The sequence below is a fragment of the Azolla caroliniana genome, unplaced genomic scaffold (assembly GCF_043228905.1).
Source record: "Azolla caroliniana isolate FFs.n. ecotype wild unplaced genomic scaffold, voAzoCaro1.0.p SCAF_9, whole genome shotgun sequence".
Classification (NCBI taxonomy): Eukaryota; Viridiplantae; Streptophyta; class Polypodiopsida; order Salviniales; family Salviniaceae; genus Azolla; species Azolla caroliniana.
Window position 1 is genome coordinate 7,150,668 of NW_028230444.1, and position 20,337 is coordinate 7,171,004.

The 20,337-nt window shown below is 43.6% G+C and overlaps 1 protein-coding gene across 1 annotated transcript; it reads right to left on the reverse strand.

Annotated features, from left to right (window-relative positions):
• Window positions 1-17,105: 17,105 nt before the first annotated feature.
• Window positions 17,106-18,929, reverse strand: LOC147860066 (uncharacterized). Its single transcript, XM_087325124.1, has 3 exons — window positions 18,612-18,929; window positions 17,803-18,197; window positions 17,106-17,644 (listed from the first exon to the last, which is right to left on the reverse strand). The coding sequence occupies exons 1-3, from the start codon at window positions 18,895-18,897 to the stop codon at window positions 17,252-17,254; spliced, it is 1,074 nt and encodes a 357-aa protein (XP_087181250.1). The 5' UTR covers window positions 18,898-18,929; the 3' UTR covers window positions 17,106-17,251.
• Between the last annotated feature and the right edge of the window lie 1,408 nt (window positions 18,930-20,337).

The following is a 20,337-nucleotide window of genomic DNA, read 5'->3' on the forward strand; positions in this document are numbered from 1 at the left end:
GATAACATTTTTAATATCTAAGTACAAAATGATGGAGGTTTCGAATGCACTTTATTACACGAGAAATGGACAACTAAATGTCAAGATATGAGGGTATAAAGTTTGTGAAAATAAAAGAGAAAATTGTGAGATATCCCACATAGGCACGACAAATACGACTCTCATCATATATAAGGTGGAGCAAAAGATATTATCTTTGTGTCTATGTGTAGAGCATAGAGAGTTCAAGGTAACTTGAACTTAGAGTGGAGGTGGCTAGCTACCCAAAAAGGGTTTTGGCCAACCAAAACCGGACCGGCGATGGAGCCGGTGATCCGACGGCATCCGACGGCAATCCGGCGGCGGCATGCGGCACCGGTATCCGGCGTCGGCGTCGGCATTCGGCGGCGGCATCCGGCGACTAGATAAAATAAATATATAAAAATATATACATATTTACATATACAAGGAGGGCAAGTATGGATTCAAACCTTGCACCTCCAAGTTAGGAGTCAAATGGCTTACCATTAAGCCATGGTATTTAGTTTAAATTATATTTCTATCATTGTACTTTTACATGTAAATTCTCATCCATGAGTGCTAAAATAAGTGACATGGTTAGCATGCACCACATGTAATACTTAAGCGCCAAATGGCAAACATGCAATTTATGCATGTCTTGTACCCTCACATGCATCATATGCATGAGAGCATCTATAAAAGAGGGAAGGGGGAGGAGAAAAAGACGGTTTTTTTTTATGAAAATTAAGAGGAAGAAATTCGTTTTCAAATCAATCGTGTAATCTCAATTTTTCTCTTTCCCAATCTATCTTAAGTACTTTCTCGCCAAAGCTTGTATCGACTCTAAATCCTTCTGGTCCAGAACCCCGGCGGTTCCGCCTCACGATCCGCGCGTAGTGACGGATCTTCACGACACCGTTTTTCCGCGCGGTCCGCCTTTTCTTTCCTTAGTCGTGCGCCGGCGAGGCCTTCTAGCATCGTCGGCCAGAACCTAGCTTTGTTCGTCTTCGGAGCCTTGCCACCTCCGACCCGAATACCAGCTGACGCCGAGTAGTGGACGGTCTCCGTGTGACGAGCCGCCGCCTCCTCCATCAGCCTTTTCATAACCCCTTGCCCGACGTTTAGGTTCAGGGCCCTTCAGGTCTCGCTGGCGTGCACCTGACCGTTCGACAGGTACACCACGTTGCCTCTCATCGCCTCGGCGAAGTCCCCGCAGTCCTTCCAGATGTGGCCAACCGCGTCACACCACATGCACCTGTTTTCAGCCAGAGGTCGTCGGTCACGGGCCTGTTCACCACCATCCCTCCGTGCCTGGGCGATCTGGAGATCCTTTACCATCCGCGTCAGTTCCTCCAGAGCTGCTCCCCCGGTCGAGCCCTTGACCATGCCGGTCGAAGCCGATCCGGTCTCGAGCCAATCTCGGGTCTCTTCCCTTCGCGTTGGTGGCGTTGGCTCGAGCTTCCTTGGTGCGACAGAGCCCGCCCTTGTTGATCCTTTGTCAACCCATTCCCACCGTTTGTCGAAACGGCCACAGACCCTCTTCACCACGGCCCAGTCGGCCGTCAGCCCGTCATCAGTCTCCAATAGGAGGCCTACTTGTCCCGATCCCGCTCGTCAACTGACTTAACAAACAATAGGACACGACTTGTGTCCAAAATGGTCTGGTCAAGCACTGAGAGGCGTGCGAAGCGTTCCTCAAACTCCCGGAGGAGCACCGACGCGTTCCTTCCTTTTTCGGGGGTCTCCACCCACTCCATGAAGTCCCGCTTCGAAAGTCGAAGCGCATCTTCAAGCCCGTATTTTTCGAGGAGCCGACCTTCGAGCTCCTCCCAGGTCTGGCTCTCGGCCCGTACCTCGAGCACCTCCGTATGGATGCCTGGCATCACCACTCGAGGGAATCCGGCTAGACGCCTCTCTTTCGGAATGTCCCTCATTACCATCTCAGCTCGGTAGGACGCCAAGTAGCTCGTGGCATCCTTCCCACTAAACCGGCCAATCGTACCGACAACCGCCTCGATAGCCCTATCAAGGGCGCCGGTGCCTTCGTGCGCACTCACTATACGGTCCACAGCCGAAGCCATGGCTTCTGCGAGGTCCGACCCCCTCATCTTCTACTCCTCTACCGCTTGTTCACGTTGGGTTCACCAAAGATGTTGCATTGTTACGCGCGTGCGTGGAGAACAAGGCGGGACCACTGGGGTCTTGGACCGAGGAATAGGTGAGAAAAGGGAGAGAGAGAGAGACGCTCACACACGTATAGACAAAGAAGCACACGGGGATGCGGCCCAACAACACAAGAGACACGAGTTGAGCAGGAGAGAGTGTATAAGAACACTAGTATATGTATATAAATATATGTATGTATGCAGACGACTCGAACGGTTATAGCCGATCAGGACGGCGAGATGGATGCCGACACTTGATCACCCACGCATACAGGGGAGCAAGATGGAGATTCTGCCGGAAGCACACGGGCGTTCCACGGAGCAGAATCAGCCTCTCGAGAACCTGCACAAAAGAAAGCTATGGAGAACGACAGAGAAGAAGAGCTCGGTCCCAGTCTGACAACACTTCTTCCCCGTCCGACAACACTTGTTTTATAGCTCAAGGAGGGAGGCCGTTTCGCCCGTTTACATCACATTAATTCTCTCTATAGAATATTGCTACCTAGGATTCAACTTTTGTGCCTACCTATCTACTATACAACAAGGGGCGTGCCCACGTGTAAGGGCCGGTTCACACACGCTATACACGGTTTGCGCCTGGGGACGGTTTTCTTCACGACAACGTATACGAGCTTCAATGAAAAGCTTCTTATTTTTGCACAACGCGTTTTTTTCTCTCTCAGAGATTACAATCGTCTACACATCACAATGTTAGGTATTCGCTTATATACTTAGGCCTAACTTAACGAGTTCACACTTGGATGGATACAACTTGGAAGGAGTCGGCCTTTTATGCCAACAGAAACAATCCTCGGCCACAACCGAGTAATCAACAAGGAATAGAAGAGAATAAACTAAAACCGAGATGACATAGGATGTTTACATGGAAAACCCGAAACAGGAAAAAACACGGGAGCCCACGGACTCCAACTAATACTATGAGAGGAGGAATATAAAGTGAGACTCAGAGGCAACAACCTCGAGCTCTATGTCTTCAGCAATGGCGATTACAAACAGAAAACTAGTTCTCTCTCTCTCTCTCTCTCTCTCTCTCTCTCTCTCTCTCTCTCTCTCTCTCTCTCTCTCTCTGTATGCAACAATATACAACATCTAACAATAACCACTTCTACTCCTAAAGTGATTGGCCAAAGTCATATTTATACTTATATGACTTTAGGCCTATTTACAAATATAGCCTCGATGGGCTCACCATGAAACATATTTACACATATGTTCTTGGATCCAGTTTGCACCGGATCCATCCGGATTCACTCGATCAGGTTTCGGGGTCTAATCTAGAACCCATCTGGATCCGATTCCTTCATCTAGCTCGTCCTCCGGTTCTCATATGGAATCCCATCTGGAGGGACCGAATTCCCAACAAGGTTCACCCATCTCAGGTGCTTCATCGAAGAAGAGGGGAAAATCATCGCGCAAGGGCGATGAGATTGGAGGATGGTCATCCTGGACACAAACGACGTTGACACCGCAATGTTCACCAAAGGACAAAAAGTCGAATCGGATATTGACTTGTAGCATAAGTGGATTCACCAGCCAATTTTGAAAGGCTTCAAGAATTGCAAGCAAAACAGATTGTGTTCGACTTGCCGAAGTAGGGCCAAAGTTCAGTAGCCGGAGGGCCCAAGTTTGTGAATCCTGTCAGCTAGGGAAGCAGCGCCGACTTCCTTTCCCCAACGAGCAAAATTGGAGCCATAACAAGCTTGACCTGATTTATTTGTGTTGAGAATCGAACTCAACTTCCCATAGAGACAATGTTCACACTAGCCAGTGGACATCATACTAGGCTAGATTTGTAGTTAGTAGAAAGGACATTTGCCCTATGAAAGGAACTAGCACGGAAGTATTGCTCGGTCACAACCGAGTATCAAATCACTCTATGAAGGACCAAACACAGAAATGGGAAATAGGTATGATGAATGCGCGTACAAAAAACAACGATAGAGACACACAGGATGTTTACATGGAAAACCCTAATAGGGAAAAACCACGGGAGCCCACAGACTCGAAACTATCACTATATAAGAAAGGTACAATCAAACACTCGGAGGCAAAGACCTCGAGCTGTGTATCTTCGCCAAGCGGCGGTTACAACAGAGTATCGCTCTGTATCTCTTCTCTATCTATAACAATATACACATACAACAATATGACACCACACACACTTCTGTGATTGCCCTAGGTCATATTTATACTCATATGAACTTAGGGCTATTTACAAATATAGCCTCAATAGGCTTACTCAAAAACATATTTACAAATATGTCTTCCCTTCCAGTTCTCACCGGGTCCTCTTCATTTATAACCGGATCCCATCCGGAGGGACTAGCTTCCCAACAAACTCCCCCTTCACTCTAGAATGGGATGTCTCATCAGCCCGATCCGCTTTCAGCACGTGTCCCGCTTGTCGGTTTTCAACACCTTGGTCAACATATCCGACCTGTTCTCCTCCATGTGGATCTTCGTCAGCACGAACTCTTGATCTTCTACTCTCTCCTAGATCCAGTGATACCTCCGCAGGATATGTTTCGTCTGGGAATTGTAGACCGCGTTCTTTGCAAGGTGGATGGCACTTTGACTATCGTAGTAGAGTTGTTATTCCTCCTGTTGGATCCCTAGCTCTCCGATGAAGTCCTTCATCCAGATTATCTCCTTGCCAGCTTCCACAGCTGCCATGTACTCCGCTTACATTGTTGACAGTGCAACCGACTTCTGCAGCCTCGACTGCCATGATACAGCTACCCTTGCATAAGTCATCACATATTTGGATTTAGACCGGCTGGTATCCGCATCAGCCGACATATCCGAATCTGTGAATCCGTCAAGTTGGGGTTTACCGGAGCCAAACCGGTGGCACATACTCGAGGTGCCTTTCAGATATCGGAGTATCCACTTCACCGCGTTCCAATGCTCTCTTCCCGGATTGCTCATGAACCGGCTGACTACTCTGACAACATATGCAATATCCAATCGGGTGCACACCATTGCGTACATTAAGCTTCCGATGGCAGAGGCATATGGTATCTTCATCATATCCAACTTCTCTGCCTTTGTCTTCGGGCTCTGCTTCCCGGACAACTTGCAATTTGCCGGAAGTGTCGATCCGACCGGTTTCGCCTCCGACAGTTGAACCTTTCGAGTACCTTTGTCACGTTCTTTTCCTGTGACAACCACAACAGCTTCCTCGACCAGTCCCGGATGATGTGCATTCCCAATATCTGTCTTGCTAGACCCAAGTCTTTCATTGAGAAGGTCTAGTTCAGAGCCTTCTTCAGCAACCTAATCTTGACTTGGTCTCGTCCGATGATCAACATATCATCCACAGATAGGAGTATCAGGAAATCTCCTCAGTCAAATTTCTTCACAAACATGCAATGATCGGCCTGCGTCTTGTGGTCATGAAGGAGTCGAACTTTCGGAACCATTGCCGGGGAGCTAGCTTCAATCCTTATAAGCTCTTCGCCAGCCGTCACACCAGGTGCTCCTTCCCTTTCTTCTCAAATCCTTCCGGTTGATGCATGTAGATCTCTTTCTTTGAGGTCACCATGTACGAATGTCGTCTTGACGTCTAGTTGCTCTACCTCGAGGTCCATGCTTTCCACTATGCTCAATACCGTCTGAATAGATGTCATCTTTACTACTAGAGCAAAAATCTCATCGAAGTCTACTCCCTTCTTCTGTTGGAAACCCTTCACTAAAATTCAGGCTTTGATCTCGGTGGGTTTCTAGCATCTCCCAGTTTCAGCTTGTACACCCACTTGTTCTGGAGTGCTCTCTTCCCTTTCGGAAACCCCATCAGTTCATACGTGTGGTTCTCATGTAGTGAATCCATCTCGTCCTACATGGAACTCAACCATTTGCGCCTATGGGTGTCTTTCTTTGCTTCTTCGAAGCTTTCCGGCTCCCCCTCATCGGTTAGCAATACATTCTCCGCATCCGGGAATCTCCAGGGGCTCTTGTCTCTCGGAGAGGGTATCTCCGTCTTTGGTCTTCGGCAACCGGTTCCTCCGTCTGTTCCTCATCCTCATACGATTTGGGATCTTGTCCGGTTCCAGTGTCTTCTTCTTCTTCTTCTGTTGGTTTGGTTTCTTGTCCGTATCCGGCCGGTTCGTCGAGTGTCCTCCGGTTGCCGGCCAACATCCGGTTTTCAACCGGGTACGTCCTTGTGTCCTCAAACCGGTTTTCATTGGATGATCTAGAGTTCATCATCTACTTCCCTGACTCCCAGTTGGCACTGGTCCTGTCTTCCATGAAGACTATGTCCTGACTCTTCAATAAAAAGAAATGAGTAGAAATTATAACAAGTGTATGATGTATTCGAAGTTGCCTTAAAGAAATCTTATTTTGATCTCAAAAAGTAATGGAACGTAAACCTTTCCAATACAATTTTGCATGCCATTAATAATGTGGAAGGTTCCCTTTGAGGATGTCGCATCAAATAACATCTTCACTAGATTAATGAAGATCCTTACAAGTTTCTTCATAAAATTATCCATCTACTTGCAATTGCATATTTCGTGTGTGTTGATTTTAGATTATGTTACGAAACCTTTGAGGCTTCCACATTGCAATAAGTGGAGCAATAACTTCTTTTGTGTGTTGATGTATGATGTGTGTTACGGGCATGACCATATAATCTCCTGTGTGAGATTTTACCGTAGTATTCTATACACGTTGTCGTGCCTTTCGGCATCAGATCGTTTGCGTGAGTCGGGTGGGAACCGTTGGGGTTTTGGACTAGGAAGAGGAAGAATTTCAGACGATTTTAATTATGAATAGATTATTATAAACTTGCGAATCCCACAAGTATAATATATTTTATTAATCAGTATTTAGATAAGAATATGTATTTAGATTGAAAGAAAGATATAAGAAATCTCGTGAATCCCACGAGTATAGTTTATTAATTGGTGTTTTAGGAAATATATCCAATTTCCCAAATATTTTTCACACCTATTACATTGTACTCCCCATCCTTATGTAGTGATGAGGGAGTCTTAGGAATCCATGCTTTGTTTTTCTCTAACTATAGACTCCATGTTTTTCCTATAGATAGACTATATGCTTTATCTAAAGTGATTATTCTTTTTCTAACTTGTGCGTTTTTTATCAACTATAGCGTTCATGCACGCTAGATGTGCATGCATAGCTTTTTCTTTTAGCATGTGTTTTTCTTTTAACTAAAGTTTATCCTACGTGAACTTACCTTTTTTATGTGGGACATCTACTTTTTAACATGAATGAAATGCTAGTGTAATGGTAAGACATTACATTATTACCATGGAGGTACAAGATTCAAATTTTGCCCTATGCATGTAATGCTTATTTTGATATATTTTTTTCTTTTTTTTTTCTTCATATTTATTCAATCGGTTATTTTATATTATTTTCACGTAGTGTACGAAATACACTACGACACTCGCCCCCTCCGAACCTGCACATCCTCCGGTATGTGCCGAAGTTGTCGGTGATTGTTAGTCTCGTCCGTCCGTTCTCCGTATGGTTGGTTTCGTTGCCGGTCTCCGGTTTTTGGTTGCTGACTCCGCCCGGTTTCCGGTTCAGTTCGGTTGTTGGCTCTGTCCGGTCTTCGGTTACCGATCCTCATAATTCTTCGTTACTTGTTGTACCCTCCGTTCCTCTCGCCATGTCAGCTTTGTCTCTCTATTTTGAACACAACCATTCTTTCCACCCAACCCATTTTCGCCATCCAATCCACCATATTCTTCCTTCATTCTTTGCATTGCCATGAGTGGTTGTCATGGTCCCTTGTGGTCCTCTTGAGTATCTCGGCGTACTGTCTCTCTCCATTCCGCACTTGTCTTCTGTAGGTTCTACCCACGTGTCGATGTCAACCTCCGAATACGCGCTCGTTGTTAGGTCCTTGTGCGACTTTAATGCATGTTTCATTTCTCATTGTTGTGCATGCGTTGTATTACGCCGTAGCGCATGCTTCGTATTCCATCGTAGTGCATGCGTCGTATTACCCCGTAGTGCATGCTTCTTTTTGCACCGTAGCACGTGCTTCTTTTTGCGCCATAGCACGTGCTCTGTATTACGTGCTTCTCCCGTCGTAGACCCGACCTTTGCGTTGTCGTGCTTTTGTTTACATCGGAATTTCGGACGGATCATCTTCCATCCGAACCGGCTTCCGACTTTACCTTCCTTGCCGCCACCTCTCGTCTCTCCGGTCTCACGTTGGTTCTCGGACGCAACCGCCGAAGTCTCTAGGATTAGTGCACATGACCCCTCGGTATTATCATCCTTTGTCATTTCAACCATAGCCACCTTTTCAGCTATCTCTCCGTCGTATGCATCGGCTTCAGCCTTCGTTTTCTCTCCGCCATCTTCCGTCTCTTCGGTCTCACGTTGCTTTTCGAACGCAACCGCCGGAGTCTCTGGAATCAATGGTGGGGAAGTCTCGATATGGCCATCCACCATTGATTCGTCCATAGCCACCTTCGATTCGATGTCATCTTTCGTGGCGACCTCCTAAATCAAGTCCTCGTTGCTCTCTTTCATTGCATCAATTATGCAAACATCAATTATGCTTACCCCTTTTTCACCTGATGTTTCAGACACTTGTATTCCAAAATCTTCTTCTACACTTAGGTTATCGGCCTTATCCTTCGCCGTCGTTCTTTCGCAAGACAAGAGGGTAGCTTGTTTTACACCCTCTTCCGTCGCACCATCATGTTGTATTTCGGCCTTCATAACGTCTCCATCGTTTGTCTTCAATCGACCATCCTTCATCGGCCATGTCGTTGACAAGATTCTCATCTTCCTCTCATCATGTCTCCGGCATACCCTTTCGACTTTGGCCCAATCCTCGGTAAGACCGTTCACACCGTCATCATCTTCGAGTTCGATCCCGATGTCCATCCTTTCTTTTCGATCGATCGATTTTACGAACATTAGGACTTTCTCCTCCCCCACCAATCTTTGTTCCCGCTTCGAGAGTCGAGCAAAACGATGCTCGAACTCTAGGAATACTTGTGTTGCACTCTGGTAGGTCTTCTCCGATGCCACCCATTCGTCGAATTCTCGCCGATCTTGTCCCTTCGATCTCTTGAAATCATATGCCTCTCGTAAAGCTTCTTCAAAGGACTCCCATGTCAGGTTTTGTTGCCCTATTTTGTGGATTCTCTCTTGTAACTCATCTGTGACTACTCGATTGAAAGATGTCACTTGCAATCCTTCCGGTATCCCACATCGCAACATCTCGGCCTTGTATTCGCATAGATAGTGTGACACATCCTTTCCGTCGAATTCCCCGTTTCTTTGCACAAGCCGCGCTACTGCCGATTTCATCTCCAACATTGTGCGTTGCTCTTCTTGCATCCGCTTAATCATCATCATAATCATCATCATATTCATCGCTTCTTGTAGATTCTCCATCTCCTTACCACCCGCCTTCACGTCGGGTTCACCACTTGTGTCGTGCCTTTCGGCGTCAGATCGTTTGCGTGAGTCGGGTGGGAACCGCTGGGGTTTTGGACTAGGAAGAGGAAGAATTTCGGACGATTTTAATTATGAATAGATTATTATAAACTTGCGAATCCCACAAGTATAATATATTTTATTAATCAGTATTTAGATAAGAATATGTATTTAGATTGAAAGAAAGATATAAGAAATCTCGTGAATCCCACGAGTATAGTTTATTAATTGGTGTTTTAGGAAATATATCCAATTTCCCAAATATTTTTCACACCTATTACATTGTGTTCCCCATCCTTATGTAGTGATGAGGGAGTCTTAGGAATCCATGCTTTGTTTTTCTCTAACTATAGACTCCATGCTTTTCCTATAGATAGACTATATGCTTTATCTAAAGTGATTATTCTTTTTCTAACTTGTGCGTTTTTTATCAACTATAGCGTTCATGCACGCTAGATGTGCATGCGTAGCTTTTTCTTTTAGCATGCGTTTTTCTTTTAACTAAAGTTTATCCTACGTGAACTTACGTTTTATATGTGGGACATCTACTTTTTAACATGAATGAAATGCTAGTGTAATGGTAAGATATTACATTATTAACATGGAGGTACAACGCTCGAATCTTGCCCTATGCATGTAATGCTTCTTTTGATATATTTTTTTCTTTTTTTTTTCTTCATATTTATTCAATCGGTTATTTTATATTATTTTCACGTAGTGTACAAAATACACTACCACAACGTGGATAAGTGTGAGCGTTAAACGAGAGTGTAAAGAAGGGGAGGATTACTTTTAATCCTCGGGATTGAGACAACCCATTAGGCTAAGTGTGAACTTGCCTGGGGGCCTTGGGTCTTGCTATAAATATGAGGCCTAGGTACCCTCATTTCATCATATGTTTACTACCTCGAGATTCAAACAATGTGGTGGGTCAACTCTTCTAGCAAGCGCACAAACACTGGGTCCGACTTGACACCACATCGGTAGTATGGGATGTCGATCGAGGCTCGAGTCCGTCTCGATCGCTTCGCTTGGGGGTGATAGGGTGGATCGACACCCTTTTTTCTCTCTCGCCTTTCTTATATCATATATATTATATCCTTATCATATGCTTACATTAGATCATCACTCTAACAATTGGTATCAGAACACGTGCATATGGCTTCTTCGGTTCTTTCCTTTTTTTCTCTTGTAAATGGCTTTACGAAAAATGACGGTTCATTATGATGCTCATTAGGTCTAATGACACATACCTCAAGAGCACTATGAGATTGCCAAAGTTCGGACATCTGATGCGTGGCTGAATTAAGGAAATTTTGTATTTGTATCAAATACGACTCAATGGGGATTGGCCTAGAGGAGAATTTCCTTGAATTGCTTCCGCTTTAGCTGATGACGTCGGGTCGTTATTATGAGCCATTGAATGATAATTTCTAGCAAAGAAATAAGATAAAGTCAAACAAATAGTCATAACATCATGTCGTGATCTAAACATATCATGGGCAAACATTAATCGATATCATGATCTCACGTCAATACCCCTCTAGACGTATGAGATGAGGTTCAAGATCAGGTTACTATGGTAATATAAAGGTGTTTTAAAAACCATGGGGGTGACAAATGAATGTCTTTCCCTAATTTCTATATCGATTTTTTCATGGCGGCTCCCCGAGGCTCAACCATGTATGTTCACGTCATGAATAGTTTATACACGAAAAAATGCTAACAATAAACTATGTTTCTATAACCAGGAATGTGGTTTCGGCTCTTTAAGTCCTATTACGAGGACCCCGAAGTGCAATTAGACCTAAAGTCTAAACATGTGTTATAGTCATATATGTATCAACAATCCCTCTAGTAACCCACAATGAGGTGACTCTTTTTCTCAGCAACACATATTATATCTCATTCTCTACTTCACAAACTTTCCCATAATATATACATTGTTGAGAGATCAAGCTCAACTTAGTTTAGTTATTTAGTTAACCATGTAACTTCGTAGCTACCTAGATAGAATCTAGTTAGAAGTGTTGACTATAACGCCTTAAATAGGACCTTGTACTTAAGAGGGATATTCTAGATCCTCCACTCCCCAAGGCTCAACCATGTATGTTCATGTCATGAATAGTTTATACATGAAAAAATGCTAACAATAAACTATGTTTCTGTAACCACGAATGTGGTTTCAACTCTTTAAGTCTTATTACGAGGACCCCGAAGTGCACTTAGACCTAAAGTCTAAACATGTGTTATAGTCATATGTATCAACAATCCCTCTAGTAGCCCACAATGAGGAGGTGACTCTTTTTCTCAGCAACACATATTATACCTCATTCTCTACTTACAAGTGTGTACCTATATTCTACTAACACATGTGCACTGTTGCACATGAGATCTATATATACCTCATACAAGGTATTTTTGTAACTTGATGATGTTTTATAATATACACTCTAGTTTATCATCCCCCATCTTGTCTTTGCGTTCATAAGTGTAACTTCCTCTCTCTCTTCCTCTCACACACATACACACACATATCACTTGAACTTCTGCTTAACTTAATCACATAATTAGGTACTAATTAACCCTTGCTTAATTACCTAATTATTAACATGGTATCAGAGCGTGTGGTTTAGCACATCCACTAATCCCATCCACCTCTTCATACTAGTGTGTTCAAGATGCCAACGATAAAATCCGGCTATCGGCTACCGTAGTGCTGCTACGTAGCACGTGTACGTGATCGAACGAAGAAAAGAAAAAGAAGAGAAGACACTAATCAACATGAGCACACAAATGGGTAGCTCACTCCCTAATGAAAAGCTAGACCGGAACAATTATTCATCTTGGGAGTACAAGATGACCCAATACCTCGTCGGCCAAGGGTATTGGAGCTACATCAGCGGCGCTCAAGAAAATCAACCCAACCCAAAGAACATTGAGTACTCAACATGGGAGCAAGCGGCGTGTCGAGTCATGTATTGCTTGGCAACATGTGTCCATGACCACATGCTTAGCCACATTCGAGACGCCTAGATGCCCAAAGAGGTGTGGGAGAACTTAAAGAAAATGTCCGCCGCCAACACGAGTTGAACAACATTCGGCAAAAAGACATGTCTGTGTCGAACTACACAGCCAAGATCAAGAGCATTTGCGACTCACTTGGCTCCATCCAAATAAACGTCGATGAAGACGAGATGGTTCAAGTATGTTTGGGCGGCCTCGCACAAAGATTCGATCAATTACGGATGGCAATCTTGGCGAGAGAAAACCATCCTTCATTCTTCGACCTCCAATTAATGCTATTGGTCGAAGAGAACCACGTCCAAACCAAGACGAAGACGTCGGAAGGAAACATGTTCTTCTCAAATTCGGACGATGGACGAGGACGAGGTCACGGTGGTAGAAGAGGCCAATTCGGCCCATCACACAAAGGGAACTCAAACCTTCACGGAAGCCATCAAGGAACCTTTAGAAGAAGGGGGAGCTTCCATGCCGAGCAAGGTCGGCAAACGAGGCCCACAACTTGCAACTATTGCGGCAAAATCGGCCACCGCGAGGAGGAGTGCCAAAAAAGAAGAAATGAGTCGGCTTCCACAAGTCGACAACTCACGAATTACGTCGTCAACTCAGAATAGGATGATTATGGCGGACTATTCGTAATGAGGCATAGAGCGAACTATATGCTGGCCTCCAACTCCGCAAGTGCCTCCAACTCGGAAGACGTGTGGTTCGTCGATTCCGGTTCCTCACATCACATGACATCTCACGAAGAGTGGTTTTGTGATTTACGAACGCCGGATCGACCCAACTTCATAGAGACATGAGACAACACCACACATCCCATTCGACACATCGGCAATGTCCCATTCAGGAAAGAAGGCGAACAAACTTGCATCAAGAATGTCTTGCACGTGCCCACAATAATAAAGAATTTGGTCTCCGTCGGCCAAATCGTGGAGCAAGGCATGCAAGTCCGCTTCAACAACGAAGGATGCTTCATCGAGAAAGATGGCCGACTCATAGCTAAGGGGCAGAGAGACGGCCGAATGTTCATCCTCGATTTGAACGAGGTAAAATCGGCAATGTACACTAAAAGAGAATCAGCCACATAAACCTCCAACGGCTTCGAGCTATGCAAACAAAGTCGTCATTGGACTTCCGACATTCGAATCGAAACGAGTCGACCGAGTATGCGAAGCGTGTCAACTCGCAAACAACATCGACTCCCATTCCCAAAGGAGAGCCACGCGAGCAAAGGCCTCCTCGACATCATACACTCGGATGTATGGGGACCGGCTCAAACACCGACGATCGGTGGATGCCGATTCTACGTCACCTTCATCGACGACTACTTGCGCTACGCGTCGATCTTCCCGATCAAGAAGAAGAACGAAGTGCTCTCCCACTTCCAAAAGCTTTAAGGCCAAGTTGAAAAAGAAACTGGTCGGCACATTCGATGCCTACGATCGGATGGAGGCAAGGAGTACTTCTCCGATGAATTCACCTCCTACCTCCAAAGTGAAGGAATTCGGAGAGAATTCTCATGCCGACACACACCCCAACAAAATGGAGTCACCGAAAGGAAAAATCAGCAAATACTCGAGGTAGCACGTGCCATGATGCATGAGAAGCACATGCCAAATTTCTATTGGGCCGAAGCGGCATCCACGACCGTCTCTCTCATGAACCGGTGCACCACTAATGGAGTGCATGAGCTAACTCCATACGAGCTCCTCGTCAAAAGGAAGTTGATCCTGTCGCACCTCAAGGTGTTCGGAAGCATTGCGAATGTACGCATCCCGAACGAAAGCCGACAGAAGCCCGACGCAAAGTCGGAGGAATGTATCCTCAAAGGATACTCGTCCGAGAAGAACGCATACAAGTGCTACAACCCTTCTACCCGAGCGGTTTGGGTAAGTCGAGACGTAGTCTTCGACGGGTCCGCATCCTGATACACACCAGAGACAACTTCGACTCTGACTCCAGTCGACCCGAAATCCACCGTACAAGAGGTAGAAGATGGAGATCACTTTGAACACATGTTTCAAGAAAGTCCGATTACGGCAAGGTCTAGTGGGCCACTAGAGCCCCCACGCGACCCAACCACGTCGTGGCCAACTACGAACTTGGACAAAGGCAAAGGTAAGATGCCCGAATATGAAGTCAACCACCCCAATGACAATCATTTGGATGGATCAGCTCCCTCACAGACAGTGAGTTTGATGTACCCATCATGTGTACACCCGGAGTAAAGAAGGTGCTCACATTGGCGAGAGAAAAACTTCGACGCTCTTCTAGAGAGAAGAATCCCGTCACTCGACTCGGCTACAACGAGTATATGGCCCATCATTACGCCTTCACGATGAAGGTAGCAGTCGAACAAGAGCTCGAGAGCTCTACAAAACTGTCTTGTAACCCATGATGGGTGAAAGCAGTCGGCCAATTTCACTCGACAAGCCTTCATCACAGGCTTTAGGGGGAGGAACCGAAACTGACACAAAGAAGTCGATGCTGAAAGAAACAATACCGGTCATCCAAAGCCGAAGCCGATTCAACCGAATCGAAGATTAGAACATCGAAAGCCAAAGCGGACATCAGATGCCCCGTACTTGAGCTTGAGGGGGTGTGTTGAGATATCAAGCTCAATTTAGTTTAGTTAGTTACCTAGATAGAATCTAGTTAGAAGTGTTGACTATAACGCCTTAAATAGGACCTTGTACTTAAGTGGGATATTCTAGATCCTCCACTCCCAAGTACATTAAATATAGGAATTACAAGTTTGTACCTATATTCTACTCACACATGTGCACTGTTGCACATGAGATCTATATATACCTCATACAAGGTATTTTTGTAACTTGATGATGTTTTATAATATACACTCTAGTTTATCATCCCCCATCTTGGCTTTGAGTTCATAAGTGTAACTTCCACTCTCTCTTCCTCTCACACACACACATGCACATATCATTTGATCTTCCACTTAACTTAATCACATAATTAGGTACTAATTAACCCTTGCTTAATTACCTAATTATTAACATACATCATATGAGGAGAACATGCCTCTCTCATATATTTCATGTTATCATTTTCATCCAATCCATGATCTTATGGTGGCTCTTGCTCTTTTAACACAGTTAATGTCATGCAACTAGTTATTGACCACTCAATATATGTAAGGATAGAGGTAATTAGATTGGTGCTCTTTGTAAATATTTGTGGATGACTTGATTATAAAGAGAGTTTCAGTGCCTCAAATCAAGTGCATGAAGATGTCCACAGAGCCAAAATATCATATGAAAGACTTATAGGGTTCTACTACATCCATGATATTGAGGTAATTAGAGCACCTCCAAGGATTGGCTTACGAAATGACAATTGATGCATAATTAACATCCTAAAGAGATACGAGATATTGAACCTCAAATCAACTATAGTATTATTAGAATAAAGAAGCTTAAGGAATGGGCTTGATGAAGAATCAAATTCTATATTTTAACTACGCAATTCGGTTATGCATAGGAAATTAATTAGTTTCAAATAGAAAATAAAATTTATATGTTCAAGAAAAGGAGAAATATTTAAAAAATGGGGATGAGTGTTGGATGGAAACCATTCCCATACCACATTCTAGATACATGAGGAACAACCCAATAGTGGGATGGTGCAAGTCTTATAATAAATTTAAATGATGATGTGATCACAAGGACAAGGAGACACCTACCATTTCTCAATTCACATGCTTCGTCTTTGATTGAGAACACAACAACCTTGATGCTTCATCATTGTCCACTAAAAAACAATTGATGCTTTTAAATCATCTATTACCCTCTTCAACTTTGCACATAACGATTGTCATAAATGTTTATTCCAAAACCTTGACAAATAACTTTTGTAGGGTACTTGTAATCCAACCAAACCCTTCTAGCATGAAAGTGAACTTCCTCTCTTGCTTCAGTGCAAACATGGGATACATCATTAAAATAAGATGTAGATGTATCCGATAAATATCTCCTGTATGATCTAATGATGGTTCGGATGGGTGGATGTGGCACCGAGATCTTTGATATAGTGTTGCACTATATTAGAGTTAGCGCATGCCAATCCATCCTGTGCTATTCTTGTTCACCCTACACTCTGGTTGGTGGAGATGTGCAGCTATATATTCCAACTATTTAGGTCTCAACAATAACTGATCTTTGTGTGGGAGGTTGTGCGAAGATGACTAGACTACAAAAAGAATGGAATATGATGGAAGAATGTGTCTCCTCGTGTTATGATGATGTGGAGTAGAGTAAACCAACTATTTGTGTACCAATATTTGTAATGTGACCAATCCATATTGTCCCTTTATGTTATGTCCTAGTAGTGGATTTATATCAATAGCACGCCCACAAAGCCCTTAGGGAGCACACCATAATGGCCAAACAATGATACCCTTATATAAATGGACATTAGCATGACATGATCCACTCCATAAAGAGAAATTAAATTTATTAGAGGAATTTTATCCCGAGTACATCGAAGAGAATGCCACATTAGACTTGTCATTGATATTGATGACAAGTATATATATCAAGCCTCATAGTTCCACATTGGGCCAAATTATTGACATCTACCAAAGTTTAGCGCCGGCAAACCATGCCACCATTGGTGGAGGAAGCGGTACAATGTGCACCAAAATCGGCACTAGGTAACATGATCAAAGACTCGAGATCCTTTTGGAACTTGGCAGCGAGGCAATCTGTGGAGAATAGGGAAGACGCCTTGAATTTGGATTCACCGCCCATGATAGGCATAGGTACGCCCACCTTGACCGGGTTCTTGAAGTTGGGACGATAGGTTTGGCCGAGCACACCATCCACATTGTTAGATAAGCCACGGAATTGATTGAATTGGACATTCAAGTGGGCAAAGCAATTGTCGCCCGGCAATTCGTAACGATGTAGTTGATCCTCCTCTTTCGTGATGGGCACCACCTCGACCGTAATTCCCATTAAGCCACCGTCAATGTTTATCTAGGGAATTTGCACGTTAATAAACAAAAACAAAATGCACAATCAGTTGTTTTTCCATCCAACCACTACCACGATTGATCGATGAGCAAAACATGTAAATCAACGGAATAACACTCACTCCGTAAAAAGTGCGGTGAAAACGTGTACACACTAGTTACCTGCACAACGTTTGTCTCGGAAGTTCTCAATATCTCGACCTCCCCCATGTTTGAGCTCCACTTGTTGCCCGCGCCAATGTCCAAGTCCACGTCTTGTCCATCATATGTGAACACCATGTGGTCATTTTGGTCGGTCCACTGGGCCACTGTTTTGGCACCAACACTGAAAGTGTGGTTATCAAACATGATACCTAGAGCTTGGACCCATGTGAAGTCGCGTGTGCGACCCTGGGGCCGGATGCCAATGAAATGCGCGTTCACATGGAGATTTGTGTCGGAGACAAGACAAAAGTCCTCGTTCGACTTCCCATGGAAGTAGAACATGACACCATCACCTCCGACAAAGCGAGGATCGTAGCAAACGGACGAGTACCCAGAGCACTTCGGCTTGCGGTCTTCTCAAGACGAAAGGAAATGAAAGGGTGAGTTTCTTAAAATCTAGGATTAAGACATTGTGTACCACATTCTTATTATAATGGGAATCATTAGTTGGTTGATTGGGAGATTTATATGCAACCATGGTCAAGTGCGCCATTAATTTAAATCTAGGGTTAAGCCATTGTGTACACTACATTTTTATTACAATCAAAATCATTAGTTAGTTGATTAGGAGATTTATATGTAAACATGGTCAAGCGTGCCATTTATTTGATTGCAAATTTGATCTAACTAAATACATAAAATGAGGTGATTGCTAGCTACTACATAATCAAAAAGCCATTCATCATTTGAAATGCCAAGTAAACTCATGTGATTCATCATGCTTCATATATGTGATGATTTTAAGTGTTGAAAAGCAATATAATTACTTTTGCATGTGGTCTGGCATTTGGTGGAGCAGTCGATGAAGCACGATCGCTTCCCTGCGACACGTTTTGGGCATTGCGAGGGGCATGTCAATACTTTTAGGTAGCATTTGTTGCGTGCCAGGCACCGTGCTCGTTCCTTACCCGCCACGGTCGTTTGCATCACGTATTGTGTGGTTTGTGGGTCCGGACCCGAGGTCGCCGCATCAACGGCCAATTGGTCTATCGCCATCATTACCATTGCCCACAACATGAGAATGCCCATCATTTTGTTGAGCATCATGGCCATTGTACCTTCTTCTTTTTCTTCTTCTAAAATGCTTGTTTGTATTCTTCTTCTCTCCCTACTTTGAGCCACTTTTTATAAGGTCACTACATACCCCAATCCCCCTCTTACCCCATGGAAACACTTTCTCTCCACTTTCTTTGACATATCATCGTGTCCAAAATGTGCAAACCGTACACACACCTCATCTCTCTCTCTCTCTCTCTCTCTCTCTCTCTCTCTCTTATTGGTAGCATTGTTATAAGGACCTAAAAACTTCCTTATATTTATCATTTCTTTTACCATGATCCTTGGAGACGCACATATCCCATTAGCCATCTCTCTCTCTCTCTCTCATTAAGAAATATGATGGGCATCTTATATTAATTTTCATGGGCCTAGCATGATGCCTAGTTTCAAATATCATTCCTCAATTAGCTAGATAACTATTATGAAAAGTCAATCATAAGCCTACTTGGAGGAGTTTATGACATAAACCAAATATATCTTTAATGTTCTCCAACAACGTTATTGCAAGTATTTTACGAATGATAGGCTTGAATTAACAAAGCTCTCATTTCTAGGTGTGTTGGACTTGTTCTTGGGCCCTTTCATACCACAAGGAGCTTCATCATTGTTGTAAATATATGCTTGAGACTCACAATTACTAGGAGGAACCAACATGTAGATTTTATGATGATATTCGAACGTTCCCTATGACCTACATAGGCGAAGGTGAAACATTTTCACATGTATCTCCAAAGTTGAGTTGTGACTTTCAATATTCTAGAATTTTATTAGCGAACATTGCAAGTGATAGAGAAGCTTGTGACAATGAAAGAAATGTGTATAGGATTGGATTGGATTTGGAATGCGTGGAAAATATTCCGATCGAGGTTGGAGCATTGTTTCCAAGTATGAAACTCAAACTCATGAACGGGCTCCAAGGAAAAATATAAAATATACTTAGGGAACCATTCGCTAAATCCCTATCTCATCTAGAAGAGAACGTGGAGGTAAATTGTATGAAAGTATTGTGTTTTGTAATTTGGTGCATCATATGTAATATAATAGGTGAAGGATGGGTCACCACATCTCTTTCAAGTGATGATACATTGGTGTTGGAAAATACCATTAGAGGAATCTATTGACAAATCATGAAACATGCGTAATGCATACCACCTTCCATAAACTGTCTTTTTTTATCATGTGCTCTCTTTAGATTCCTTTTCAAGAATTCCACGTAGACTAAAATATATTTTTCACAAAAAGTAAGAGGGATAGTGTATCTCTCTCCAAAGCCTTTTCTTTTCTTCAAGACTTAGGGTTTAGATGTAAACCCCTATATTACCATCGGTTTGCAAAATGTTGTGTTTAATGTTAATAATGTTTCTTTGTATTTCAATAGCATGAAGCAATAGGTATTCAAAGGGATAACTAGAATTGTAGGAATTGTTTCTCCAA

What these genes read in the sequence shown, in the direction of transcription:
- LOC147860066 (XM_087325124.1), bottom strand. Translation starts at nt 18,897, where the DNA reads ATGGCCATGATGCTCAACAAAATGATGGGCATTCTCATGTTGTGGGCA. An exon ending in ATGCCAGACCACATGCAAAA is followed by an intron (nt 18,198 to 18,611) that starts GTAATTATATTG and finishes CGTCTTGAGAAG; the next exon opens with ACCGCAAGCCGAAGTGCTCT. An exon ending in CCGAGACAAACGTTGTGCAG is followed by an intron (nt 17,645 to 17,802) that starts GTAACTAGTGTG and finishes CAAATTCCCTAG; the next exon opens with ATAAACATTGACGGTGGCTT.